This window comes from Sorex araneus, chromosome 8, assembly GCF_027595985.1.
Source record: "Sorex araneus isolate mSorAra2 chromosome 8, mSorAra2.pri, whole genome shotgun sequence".
NCBI classification, from domain to species: Eukaryota; Metazoa; Chordata; class Mammalia; order Eulipotyphla; family Soricidae; genus Sorex; species Sorex araneus.
This window is the reverse complement of record NC_073309.1, coordinates 70910401-70924458: the sequence shown is the minus strand read 5'-3', so window position 1 is coordinate 70924458 and position 14058 is coordinate 70910401. Positions and strand designations below refer to the sequence as shown.

At 44.5% G+C, this 14058-nt stretch overlaps 1 protein-coding gene across 1 annotated transcript in view; it reads left to right on the top strand.

The window, feature by feature from the left end:
- SLC44A3 (solute carrier family 44 member 3) overlaps positions 1–14058 on the top strand; it is a 98522-nt gene that overhangs the window by 25020 nt on the left and 59444 nt on the right. The window contains 4 exon segments of the mRNA XM_004614669.2: positions 88–163; positions 4783–4943; positions 6622–6711; positions 7589–7713. Of these exon segments, the coding sequence (XP_004614726.2) occupies positions 88–163; positions 4783–4943; positions 6622–6711; positions 7589–7713 (452 nt within the window).

The following is a 14058-nucleotide window of genomic DNA, read 5'->3' as shown; positions in this document are numbered from 1 at the left end:
TAAAAGCTACAGAAGGTAGCAAGGAAGTGTATTTTTCCCTTTGGTGTTCAGTATATTGTGAGTCTTATGTATTTAAAATCTAAAAAGGCTCTTTCCTTTTTATTCATTCTAGATTTAGTTTCCACATAGGTGCCTATCATTTGCTATTGGGGAGAGGAAAAGAGTAGGAATAAATCACATTTTGGGGCCAAAAGACACATCTCTTTTTTCCCACATGGAAAGAGAGAGGGAAGAAGCTGGTCAGCCATACCACAGACTGGTGAGGGATGTGAGGGGTGTGTGTGTGTGTGTGTGTGTGTGTGTGTGTAAAACGTATCAATCAATTTACCTGTTTTACCCACTTCTATAACCCTCAGGACAGACAGGTCTGATATTACCAGCCCAGGGTCTTAAATGCCTAGATAGTATCACCATGGGTTGTTTCCAGACCAGGATATCATAAACAGTGCTACAATGAACACAGGAAGAAAAATATTCTTTTCTGAATAGTCTATTTTTAAATTCTTGGCTAGAAACCAAGAAGTGGATTTGCTGGTTCATATGGGAGCTCAGTACCTAGTGTTTTGGAGGACTGTCTCTGTTGTTTTCCAAATGACTGGACCAGTCAACATCATTAACAGTGTTGTAACCACGGTGCCCAAATAATATATATTTTTAAAAACATCATCGTGAACAAACCATGTTGACAAAATTAAGATCTTATAAATATGTCAAAGAAAAATAAATAAAATGTAATTAAATCTATATCTGATAATTTTTTTAGAAACATAATAGAAGTTAAAGATGTTTGCTTTCAAAACAATTCTGAATGATTGGTATTATTAATATGCTTAGTAACAAAATATAAACATAGCTAAGCTAAGTCTTTGAAAGCCAGAGGTAAAATTGCTACTCTGATCATAAAACTTGCAAATGTTAAGAACTTATTTAGGTGGCAGGGAACAATGAGTATAATGAAAGTTGTATCACTCATATATTTTTTATAAGATTCCTTCTGTCACAAAAAAAATACAAAATCACAAATGTGCCTAGCAATAAATTTCACAAGAAATGTGCAAAAAACATAGGAAGAAAACATTAATATGGGGGTATGGTGCCACTAGCAGGTCAACCTGTACCTATGGGGCAAGTGCATCAGCAGCTTGATGGTGCCTTCAGGCTTCCAGATACCCCCAAATTGCTGCGGTGCCTTTGGCCAGAACCCAACAACATGGGTCCACGTTTACCAAGAAATTAAATGGTAGAATATTAGGTATATGGAAGGCACACCCAACACAAGAACTGTGTTCCTGATAATACAATGCAATATTTTACTTAATTTTTGAGATTTTATGATTTATATGCTATTTATGATAGTTTCTCATGCACAGAATTAAAATTCAACATTTTAAAGATGTCTATTCTACCTAAGCTACAAATGTGGCATGGATGTAATGAAAAAAGCAGCAGGATTTTTTGGTAAAGAAATTGGAAGATTTGAAAGTTTATAAGAAATTAAATATATATATATATATATATATATATATATATATATATATATATAAGAACCAGAGAGAGAGAGAGAGAGAGAGAGAGAGAGAGAAAGAGCTCAAAGGGCTAAGTTCATGCTTTGCATGCAGGATGCCCAGGTTCAATTCCTGTCACCACGTGGTTCCCTGAGCACTACCAGGAAATAACTCCGAGCGCAGAACAGAACTAGCTCCTGAGAATCTCCAGTTATGACTCCAAAACCAAAACCAAAACCAAAAAGACTTAATAAAGAAAAATATGAAAAAGAAAAACAAAGGGGACCAGCCCTTTCACTTTTTAAAAACATATGATTAAATTTAATAATTATAATATTGTAATGAAGAGGCACCTGGAAGTAACATAAGGACCTTGGGGAATGGTAGTAGGTACTTGATGGTGGGGAAAAGTAACTTTGTACATAAGTACCATAACTGTGAACATTATTGTAGCCATGATATCATGACTATAGTAAAATAAGTTTTAAAATAGCATTATTATGCTAGTTTATGCATGAAAATACCAGTGGAAAATGTTAAATATCCAGGAAAAGTGGAAATTGTTAAATATCCAGGAAAAGATCTAGATGAGTACAGGACAGCCACATGTGTCAAGTGAGTAATTGTGTTTAAAATCTTTATATTTACTATATGTGAACTTGTCTCTGTAAAAATAAAAGGAATCCTTTATCTCAAATTAACAAGACTATTTTAATGTTATTTTAAAAAGCAAACTAGAGCTGTATGCAGTGTATTCTTTTGCATCAAAAGAAAGACATTTCAATGATTTGTGTGTTTGTGTGTATATTTGTTATAGAAGAATATGTGTATATGTGTTATATATTAAAGAAGAAAAGTTATACATACATCTTTGATTATATAAATATAGTTATTTTCTTGTATAACCATTTGGTCAAACAAACATGATCTATGGGATGTAGTCAGAAAGTAACTTTAATTTCTGTCTGTCTCTCTGAGGTTATTCAGCAGCAGTAATTTTTTTCATGGCACCCTTCTTATCTGATTTAGGAGCAACGTTCCTCGTTATCAGGGACAGAGATGAATTCTCATGGTGAAAATTCTCTCTCTCTCTTTCTACACACACACAAGCACACACAAACACATGCACACACATGCATGCACACATGCACACACATGTATACATACACATGCATACACACATACACACAAGCATGCACACATGCAAGCACACACATGTATACACATGCACACACACATGCACACAAAAGCATGCACACATGCAAGCACATGCACACACATGCACACACACCTCTTTAGAATTGTTTCTTGCATGACTATGCATAGTCAACATCTGTACAGAGTGAATTTTACTGTATCCAAATAAATAAAATCAAACTGTCAGGCGATCTTAGAACAGAACATAAAGTATGACAAATGGATGTGTAGACATGTCTACACATGTCTGCACATGTCTAAAATCACCTCCCTGAAGAGTCTGAGAAAGGAGCTGACCTACATAACTCTGGAAAACATCTGTTTGGCTGAATGAGCCAAAGACAAGGATCACTGAAAAACTAAGAATCTGCCACAGGTCAAAGGAGACAGGATTTAATGTGACGTAGTGTCCTGGATGGCACTGACACAGAAAAAGGCCATTAATGGGAAATGATAAAACCCAAATAAAGGGTATAGTATAGCTGGAACTGCAATGCCATTGGTAATCTCTGCCTGCACAAATGTGCTGTAGTTTTGATGTAAGATGCTCACAAGAAAAGTGAAATGACACTTGGCTTCTCTGACACTTCTGTAATTTTTCTGTAACTTCATAATTATTCAAGTTTGATGTTTATTTTCTGAACATTCCCATCTCCAATTCCCAGCCCTTTTATAGCCCCTGTGTGGGTCAGGAGTTTTAAGAATATTTAAACTTTTTCTCATACTCAGTTTTCGCCTACTCTTTTGAGCAAACACTGTCTGGGAATGTCTAATATATCATTTTGGAATATCAGTTTTTATTATCATTTAACCCCAGCTGCAATTTTCTATTTAAATTTCTGATTACATGTACATATAAATTTTAAGAGAGACTTGATCTTCAAGTTCATGGTCTCCACATATCTCTGTGTCTCTTACTTTTTATCCTCTCACGAGAAACCCCTGTTCTCTCTTGAGCACATATTTCCTTTTCTTCTCCCCACACCCACACTCACTTTCTAAGAAAGTTTGAGCAATATAAACTTTCTAAGTAACTTTGAGCAATAAAAACTGTCTTGTTTTATAGGAGAAGGGGGCAGAGAGAGAGAGAGAGAGAGAGAGAGAGAGAGAGAGAGAGAGAGAGAGCCTGTGGAATAATAAGCAAGAAACCAGAAGAATGATTGCCTAGGAGAAAATGTTTTTCAAAGGCTCTAATGAGAGAAAAAGGCAGTTTCTCACTGTGTATCTGTCAGACCTTTTATATTCTAGCCATATAAATGTATCATACCTTCAAATTTTTTCATTTGAAAACATTTGCTCAGTTATATGGACCTTCTCTTGAAGTCCGTAACCTGGAACTGTTTCCATGATGTCGTGACTTCTGGGGGAAGGTCCTTCCTCATTCACTCTCTGCTGATCGTCATTGGGCATTTCAGAAGTCATCTTTTCTTTATGTTGACACAATCCCGTTAGCATTTGAGTGCTCCCTTATTTTATGGTCCCACCTTTAACAAAACATTTGGTTACCACCTAGGAGTAGGACTCTGTGGTGGTATTTATGGTCTCATTGGGCATCAGTAAGACGAATGTTCTGGGCATTTGTACCATTCAAGAAGAAACACAACAAAAAGTCAGCTTCCTCAGTTATCGGCCACAGTTACCAGCTTCTGTTTCATTCATATATATCACACTATGTTAAGTACTAACTCTGCTCATAGCAACACCCTTAAGGTTTACATAGCATGGAAAAAGGCTGGTAGTAATAATTTCTAAATGATTCCATCTATTTCTGTAACTCTCCTTTATAGAGGTTTGATTTTGTATTGGAGTTGGTAGTTTGTGTATAAGGAGATCCAGGACATGAGAATCAGCAGTGAGTGGTCTTTTCCAGGTGTATATTTCTGATTTCTGCAGATTCTCAGAGTTGCTTTCTTGTTGAGCATCAACCAATGGCTGTGGTCCCGTGACTTTCTAGGGCCTAGGTCACAAGTGAGAAGCTAGATCCCCTTCTATTGCCACAGGTTTTAGGTGAACTTGATTGTAGAGTCATTTTTCCCATAAAGTAAAGATTTTAACCACTTATTCTCTATTTTCTTATTAGCAAGTCTTTTCCCTTGTTTAACCGCTGCATCCCTCAAATGCCTGAGTGCTATTCTTCATTTGCATCTGTCCTGATAAATAACCTTGACACTCTCCACCGAATTCTTAGTGGAATCATGTCCAGAAGAGACACAATCCTTGGCCTCTGTCTCCTCGCATTAGGTAATTTTCTTTCCGTGGGTATTCCAAAATTTCTAGCACTTGTATGTCATACAATGAAATTAAGACTCGACTTAGAGATCAAGTTTCAGGCTATGTATGTATTGTATAGATATTTGCCAAATTTTAGGTTTCAGTTGTGGGAGGGAAAATAAGATTGAGGGCATGGGCCAGAGGCAAGGGGGGCATTTGGTTGGGGGGAGACTAGCTATGACATGAGGCCCCTCTGGGTGGGTTTGTTGTAATATAGGAACCACATTCCAGGGCCTGAACTGAGTGCCCATGGGATGGATGTGTGAAGCAGATGGCCAGTCTATGAATTGGTCATAACAAGTTTAACTATCAGGTCTCAAAGGCATATCACAAAGGGTGGCCACTTCCTGTGAGCAGGCCAGCTCAGAATACTGCTTGGTCATTCCAGAAAGGGTTCTGTGCAGCCTGGAAATATCATTGGCCGGCAACGGCCTGAGAAACTCATGGCCTCCTGGGAGCAGACTGCTGTGGGCTATTTTCAGGTCAAGAACCTGAGTGGGACATGCATCTTCTGGCAGTTCTGGATGCAGCTTCCCAGTTAATCATGTCTGGACCTTTCACTATCCCATTGCTGTGTTTCAGCTTGATGAGCCTCTTGAAGAGACTTTCTCTTCAAACCAGTTCAGATGTTTCTGTAGGCAGTCAGAGGGGCCTGTTAGCTTCTGTCTTCCCCTGTGGCTACCTTCTAGTCTCTTGGCTGAAACTCTTTGATTAACTTAACACAGTTTTATCTGTTTTCATGCTGAGTTTTCCAGACTTCTGTCAGCAAAGTGTTACTCATTCCCAAATGCTTGGGAGTGTTTTGTTAGTCCTGCTGTCTTAGGGCCAACATCTGCCCAGCACAGTGCTCCCGTAACTCACCAGTAAACCCACCCGCCCCCGCCCCAGACTCCAATGCTGTTGCAGAAGAGGACACTGAGGCTGAGCAGTGTCCCGGCTCAGACCACACGGCTCAGAGGAGCATAGGAGCAGAATATGACTCACCACTGACCTGGCTGATTCACAAGCCATCCCCTGATTTTTTTGGCTAGGAAGAAAAGTTATATGCCTTTGAAGTCACTAGAATTCCTATACTAGCATGAAGCACCAAATATTAGGAAACAATATGTGGGCTTTTCGTAAGACTATTATCTAGTAAGAATTTTCAGTTTTTTATTGGTAAAAACATTTGTCTTTTAAATTTAAAAAGAACATCTAACAACATTTAGTATTTTAGAATAAAAAAATGCCCAGAATGGGGTCAAGAGAATTAGATCTGATAAGCAATAACGGAAAACCATGATGCCTGAATTAAAGTTTTGAAAGGAGAGATAATAAAAATGTACAATAATTTATTTGGAATGGAAGAGAAAGTAAATAATTTTTGTCTTTGGGACTCATACCTGTTTTACAAAATTTGTTTTTGGTTCCAGAGGGATGCTGGTCCTTTGAGAGACTGTCTTCCAGGGCAGCAAATTTGTCTGTGCTTCAGAGAGTACCCTCAGGAAGGGCCTATTTTTATCTGGCATTTGGCAGATGTCCTGGGGTACTTTGAGATTAAAGAAAATTCTCAGCCCCCACTCTTAATGTGGGCCTAGCCAGGCTGAGCCATCATCACCCTCTCTATTCTGATTGCTGTGGGGGTCACATGTGTTTCTTGATTTTTCAGCCTTGTCATTGGCCGTGATGTTTACCTTCCGATTCCTCACCACCCTTCTGGTTCACATTTTCATCGCATTGATTGTTTTGGGGTTATTATGTAAGTAATTTCTACTTGATTGATTGGTCTCTGAAAAGATTTGGGCTAGAGGGAAATTTCAAAAAGCTGAGCACAGGCTTTGCATGCAGGAGGCCCAAGTTCTATACCTGGCACCAATGTGGTCCTCCAAGCACTGAGTCAGAAGTCCATAAGACACAGAACATAAATAAATGAAAAGAGTTGCCATTAAATACAGAACTTAAAGGTTGGCTACTTGTTGTTGTTGTTTTCGAGGGCCACACTTGGCTGTGCTCAGGACTTACTTAGGAATCATTGCTGGTGGGGTTCAAGAACCATACAGGGTGCCAGGGATCAAATCAGGGTTGGCTGCCTGCAAGCCAGCACCTTCCTCACTGTACTATCTCTCGACCAGGTTGGGAGCATGGTATAAGGTTTCTCCTGAACTTTCATGTTTTCCATTGACATCACCCACATTGTCCCAGAGAGCTTCCCCCAGGTCTGCTGCTGAGGGAGACTTTCTCCCCCGATGGCTGGTGAAGTCCACAGTGGCCTTCCTCTTGTCACTACGGTAGAAGTGGCCTTAGTCCCTAAATGTAGGGTGTTTGCCTGGATGTGTGGTGCCCAGTGAACGCCCAAGTTCCCACACAGCTTCTGCCTGCAGAGCTCATTCAGGAAAGTGAGGCTGGGCTGTGACAAGGCAGACAGGCTGGGTTCCGGAGCTCCCTTCTGTGGCTCCCCAAGGCCAGCAGCTGCCGAAGCAGGGCTGGCACATGCTCAGGGACCCCAGGCTTGCTGGCTTCTGCAGAGGGGCAGTCTTTGCCTCTTGAGCCCCAGGATGTGGACTCACCACCTACGCAGGGCCCCCACCTCCACCCCAAGGTGGTCTGGAGGGTCCTCAGGACATTCTGTTTTCCAGTTATCTGCAGCATCCTCTGGTGGCTCTATTACGACCACACCAATGACCTCAGCATTGAGTTGGACACAGAAAGGGAAAATATGAAGTGTTTGCTGGGCTTTGCTCTCGTATCTACAGCCATCACGGTAAGCAAACACCCATCCAACCATCATCTGAGTAGACAGCCAGAACTCTGAAGCCTGAATAGTTGGATTTTAACTGCAAACAACTGGGGATGGGTTTGATTACACTTTTCGTTTCCTGTTGTCACTTATTTGGACATCATATATGTACATAATTGTTGATGACAGGGTTTTGGGTCTTCAGTATTCTCATCTTCTCTCCCACTGCCCCATCATGATCCCTACCTCAACCACTGATCCCAGGGGCCCTCCCACCCACCTGGGCTAACTTTTTGACAGGCACGCTTCTATGTTTGATCATTGTCATTTGGGTCCCATGCTTACAGACGTGCTCACTCTAACAGTTCCAGTATGTCCAGATTCCTCCCCTCTGTTCCCAAGACCATCCCAAAGCCCCCGAGCCCAACCCCTTTGTTCCTTCCAGAATGCTTCTTCTTGCTTCCCCTCCATATGTCTTTCCCCATGGCATTTTGGTCTCTATAATCTAGAGCCAAAGTTTCACCCTACTTTGTTTTACATTTCACAATGGACCACTCCTTTCAGGGTGGGAATTCACATACACACAGACACGTACAGACACACACAAAAACACACACACAGACATACAGACATACATGCAGACACACATACAGACATACAGATATACAAAGACACACAGAAACACAGTTATACACAGAATACACAGACACACATACATATGCACACAGACACACATACAGACATACAGACACACACACTCAGAAACACACACAAACTCAGGCACACACACACACACACGAGTGCTTACTCTCTCCATTTTTGTTGTCGTTGTTGTTTTGAGAATTCTGCATAGGAATACATTGGAGCTTTGACAGAGTCCAAGCCGACCTTTCTTCACTCGCCCACGGCGGTCAGGTGGGCTCCGTGAGTAGAGAGGGCTGCAGGCTTAGGAGAGCTCCTGCTTCCTGTTTGTGCAGCCCGTGGGTGCAGCGCAGGCCAGGGTGTGCCCTGAGCACAGAGAGCCCTTTGTCCCCCAGCTGCTGGCCACAGGCCTGTTTGGGTTTCAGAGAACCTGCGGCTCCAGGGTGAACCCTGGTGACAAAAAGGCAAACATCCAAGGTGAGGCTGTGGCTCCTGGGAGACGGGGGGGGGGGGGGGGGGTGTCTCGGCAGCTGCAGGGGGTCCCCGGTGCTCTTCTGAGTGCTGGAGCCAGGGGCCCGAGAGAGTATCCCTGGGTTTATTTATGGTGGTCCAGGGCTTTCTGACCATGTGTGGGGCTTCCAGACCATTCTATGCAGGAGCCCAGTCAGGGGCCTCCACCCAACCCTTAGATCTCATAGTAAAAGCCCCAGTTTTCTCCACCTCCCTTCCTTCTGCCAAGAAAACCCTTCAGCCCTGAGACTTGGCCTTCATGGTTTTCTCCCTGAAGATTCCAGGTTTGGGTGTCAGGGAGCAGATGGAGCATAGAGGAGAGCAGGGCTGGGGCGGTGCTCATGAGGAGATGGGCTGCCTCGAAGCTGCACCCTGGACACAGGGCAGGATTCTGGCCTGGGCAGTCTCGAGCCTGCATGAGAAACCCACACCTCCGGAGTGGGGAGAGTCTCGGAGACTGAGGGCATTTTACATGCAGGAGGCCTGGACTCAATCCCTGGCACCACTGATCCCACGAGCACTGCTTAGAGTGAACCTGAAGCGTCAAGCCAAGAGAAGATGCTGAGCTGGGATTTGGCCACAACCCAAAATCATTATCATCATTATCCACATACCCTGACACCTGTGTGACTGGAGAGAAATGGATTGACCTCTTAGGCTGTGTCTGCAAGATTGCGCCTAGGGATACCTACCAAGGAACCTTCCAGTTTCCCCGGAGCTGACCCAAATGCTTCCTATCTGAAGCCTTGACACTGGAAGCAGCAGTGCGGTGGCTCAGGAAGAGGCTGGCTGGGAAACCAGGATTTGCCTGCCCCCACGATGCCCCCTACAGAGCCCAGGCTTGGCACAGGGCAAGGGATAGGGACAGGGAGAGAAAGTCAGGTCATCCCCTGTAAAGAGCTATGCATGCCAAAGGGCGTGTGCACTCTCGGGCTCTCCGGGCGGCTCTGTCTCACCGCCTGCTTTCGTTGCTCTGGAACCGCTGTGTATGGACTGGATCAGGACAGCTGTTGGCCAAGGACAGGCGAAGAAATAACGAGGACCAAGCTGGTTGCTGATTAGATATCGTTTATTCAATCTTCCATCTTTCTCATCTCCTGCACTCCTAGCACCGTCCTCTCTCTGGATCTACCTCCGCTCTGGATTCTCTGGATTCTCTCCCTTCACTCATCTCCCCCCCACCCCCCACTTGTCTCTCTTCACCTTGCCCTCTAGGCTACACACAGCCAGGTAGCAAAATCACCATAAGAAAGCACTTCCTGGGGCTAGAGTGATAGCACAGCGCTAGGGAGTTTGCCTTGCATGTGGCTGACCCAGGTTTGATATCCAGCATCCCATATGGTCCCCTGAGCACCGCCAGAAGTAATTCCTGAGTGCAGAGCCAGGAGTAACCCCTGTGCATCGCCAAGTGTGACCCCCCACCCCCGCAAAAAAAAGAAAGCCCTTCCTGAGGGCCGTCAGGTTCAAAGGCAACACTACCTAAGGGCATTCCAAAGCCTTTCCTGACTTTTAAGGTGTTTTTCTTCTTTCCTTAGTCTAAACACTCATTAACATCTTAATATTAGTTATTTTTGTATGGACATAGCAAGAGATACATTGAGGCTTGCAAGGCAGCTCTCCTGGCAACATCTTGCCACAGACTCAGACTACAGCACTCAGGCCAGATTAATCATTCCTAACCCTAGCAGGGTCCGAATCTAGTTATCACTGTTTGGATCATGACAGCATTTGTCCATGATCAAGCTCTTAACTTATAGTTAAGCATTAGGCACTTTGGCCAGGCCCATCTTGATGCCAGGGTAGCACACAACTCACCGCTTGCCCTGGGTCCATCCTGTCCCTCGTCGGGACCCTGCATTTGGGAGTGCTAGGAAGTAAGGGCAACTGAGGCTTAGGTCGAGAGAACAGATGCACAGGAGGAAAATATCATGTAGAGTCAAATGACTCCCAGGTTACAAAAGCATAGCATTTGCTAAGTCTTCCTGTGTCCATACAAACAGGACATTGCTCTGAATAAATTATGCAAAGGACTCAAGGAGAAGAGAAAAACAGTATTTACAAGTCAACAGAACACTAAGAAAGAAGCTACAAATAAACACAGAGGAATGGGAGCACTATGATGGGAGTAACCCAATAAGCCTAAACTATCAGAGGCTATGTTATCCTACAATCCCCTACATGGCACCACACTTCCGCCCAGCACCAGCCCCCCAGTAAATCTTATCAGTCTCTCTTCTCCTGCTCTCCTTTTTCTCTTTTGGTTTTGGAGCCACACCTGGTGGTACTCCTAGACCCTGTGGTGCTGGGGTGAGCCAGGCCTCCTGCATGCAAGCCGGTGCACCTTTGTGCTCACTCGTTGGCTCCTCACTCACCCCTCCTATGCCCTCCCCACCCCTAACCCCACTTTCCCAAGAGGAAGAGGAAGGAACCCATGTTGACAGGAAAGATGCATTGGAGAGTGACCTCCACCAAACCTTATTGTGTGGTTTACAGGAGGCCCATGTCACTCCAGCTCCCCGCTTTCCACCCATGATCGAGTCCTATATGGTAATGTGAGTCTCAGCACCTGTTCTGAGTGCCAGGAGCACCACTGGCATGGGGCTACAATTTTTGTCCCAAGTTTCCAGCATCTGCCTCAGAGATTAGTTTAATAACATTGTCTGGAGTTATAGGGGCTACCTGGAAATATTATTTACCAAGACCCTCAAAAGAACCACTATCCAGGATGAAGTTTCCACAGCTAAGTTTCTGAAGTTTACTGAAGTTTCTAACAGCAGTAAAGAAAATGCCCTAAGTTCTGACGTCAGGGCATTGGTGTGGGGGCCCAGTTCCCTGGAGCTTGGAAGCTGGAAACATGAACTCAAGGCCAGCACTAGTGAGTGAGATCTGCTGCGCACCCACTCAGCACCACCCCCACTGGGTAATGCTGATCCCCACTGAGACTGGGGGGAAGGGAGGGTAGCTAGCAGATGAGGCAACTCATCCCTTCTTTACTTTCCTACCTTCCCTTCCCTTTATCGTTGAGGTTGTTGTGATGATTAGGGGCGCACACACACAGATATACACATTTTCTTTGGCAGTGGTGCTCACACACTAACTAGTATGGCAGGAAGTTGCTGGTGCCAGGGTTTCTAGCAGCCGGGCTACTGGGGCAGAGCCTCGTGCATGTGGTCGATTGAGAATAAACTCCCGGTCTTACCCTTTTGAGGCTGGGGCTCTGAGCCATAGAACCATTCCCCACACCTTCACCACCGCTAATGAATATCCTCCAGTAAGTGAGAGCAGCATCTCGGGAATACGCAGAAGTTATAAAACATACAACACACACATGTTAACCCTCCACTCAGGATTGAGGAATCAAGTTTATTGGCTTAAATATAATGTCCTTTTGCTTCGTTAAAAATTTAAGTAAACAGTCAGGAAATTGAAACAGTAAACCGGTCTCCTACCTAAACAATGAAAACGCAGGACAGACAGCTTCACTGGCATGAAGACCTAATCCTGTCCTCCTTCAAACCTGCCAAAAAATTGAGGCTGGGGTGGGGGATGAGGCAGCAAAGGTGGGGGTCCTCTAAATCCAGGGCTCCACCAGTGATTTTTTGCCAACTGGACTGATTCTTCAGTGCATGGACTTGAGGATGTGGTGCTGTGTGGGCCTGTGGTACCAGAATCCTCAGGCTACCTCAGTGGTGGTCAGGAGCCTCCAGGGATGTACCTGGTGAGACCCAGGGTTCTTGAACCCAAATTGGGTCCATGCATGCACCCTAACCATTATACTATCTCCTGGGGCCCTCTGCCAAAAATGTTCGAATGAAACAGGATCAGAAGTCCTTCATTGATGATTGCATTAGACATTGGGGACACAAAGATAGACTTGCCTGCTGAGACCTAAAAACTCCGAGGTCTCCCCTTGGCATCTTCTCTGCTCCAGATACTCCCAAGATGCCCCAGTGCTGGGCTAGGGATCCTGTGATTCCTCTAAATGGGATGGTCCTCTCATTAATTTCCCTACTGTCAAACCCTTTTCCCAACTGCACATTAAGTCCTGGATGCAGGAAAGTCCAGTTGGAGGTGAAATGACACCTGAGGCCCCGGGAACATAGTGTCTGAGGTCACACAGACCAGAGAGGAACCTGGAGGCCAGGCCAGGGGTGCACTGGGAGATGGGAAAGGCCCCTCTGCTGTCGTGACTGGATATGTATTCAGAGGCATTGGGAAACCTTTCATGGCTTGGGCAAGCACATCCCTCACATGACCCTTACAAAGACTCCCTTAGCCCTGGGTCAGAGCAGGACTTAGGGGGTCAGTGTAAGGGTGAAAGGGATGAAAATAAAAGACTAGGAAGGAGATTCTTGAGAGCTGTATGGAAAAGGATGAAACTTGAGCTGTGGGAAAGGAAGGATCTATCAGGAACTAAATCTTAGTACTTAGGAGCTGCCCTGTGCTGGCCTTGCCTGCAAGCATGACCCTGCCCTAAAGGAAATTAATTTCATTGGAAATCTAGACAAGGAACCATATACACTAAGCTGAGTTGAGAATTTTTACCCCATACATACCCAACAATAGGCTAAGTATGGGATAAAATGAAAACAACAAGAGAAGAGAGAAGTGCTAAGAAACTAGTTGCTAAAAGATTCACAGACCATGCTGAGGTCTGGCAAGACTTGGACTCTTAGAGCTGGCGAGATAGCACAGCAGGTAGGGCATTTGCCTTGCATGCGGCCAACCCAGGTTCGATTCCCAGCATCCCATATGGTCCCTCGAGCACCGCCAGGAGAAATTCCTGAGTGCAGAGCCAGGAGTAACCCCTGTGCATTGCCAGGTGTAACCCCAAAAAGCAAACAACAACAACAAGACCTGGACTCTTTCCATGAGCTTTGATGTTTGGGAACTAGGTGTCCAGGGAAGAGTCATCAATGGAGTCTGGAGATTCACAAGACGGTGAAAAATAAATGGTGGGTAGAAGCAGAGAATGGTTCTTGAATAAGTTTGGCAGTGGAAGGGATGAGAGAGGGGGTAGTGGCTGGGCCAGGAGGTGACTATGAACAATGGTTTGTTTCTTTAATCTCAGTTCTATGCGGTAAGGTTGGGAAAGCACAGAAGCTTGCTCTGAACTATCATCACTTTTGTGGTCCTTTTGCTCCTCTGAGTGTCTTGACTGCTCTGGCACAAAACCATGTGCCCTACCCACTGTGCTATTGCTCAGCCTGGATGTGT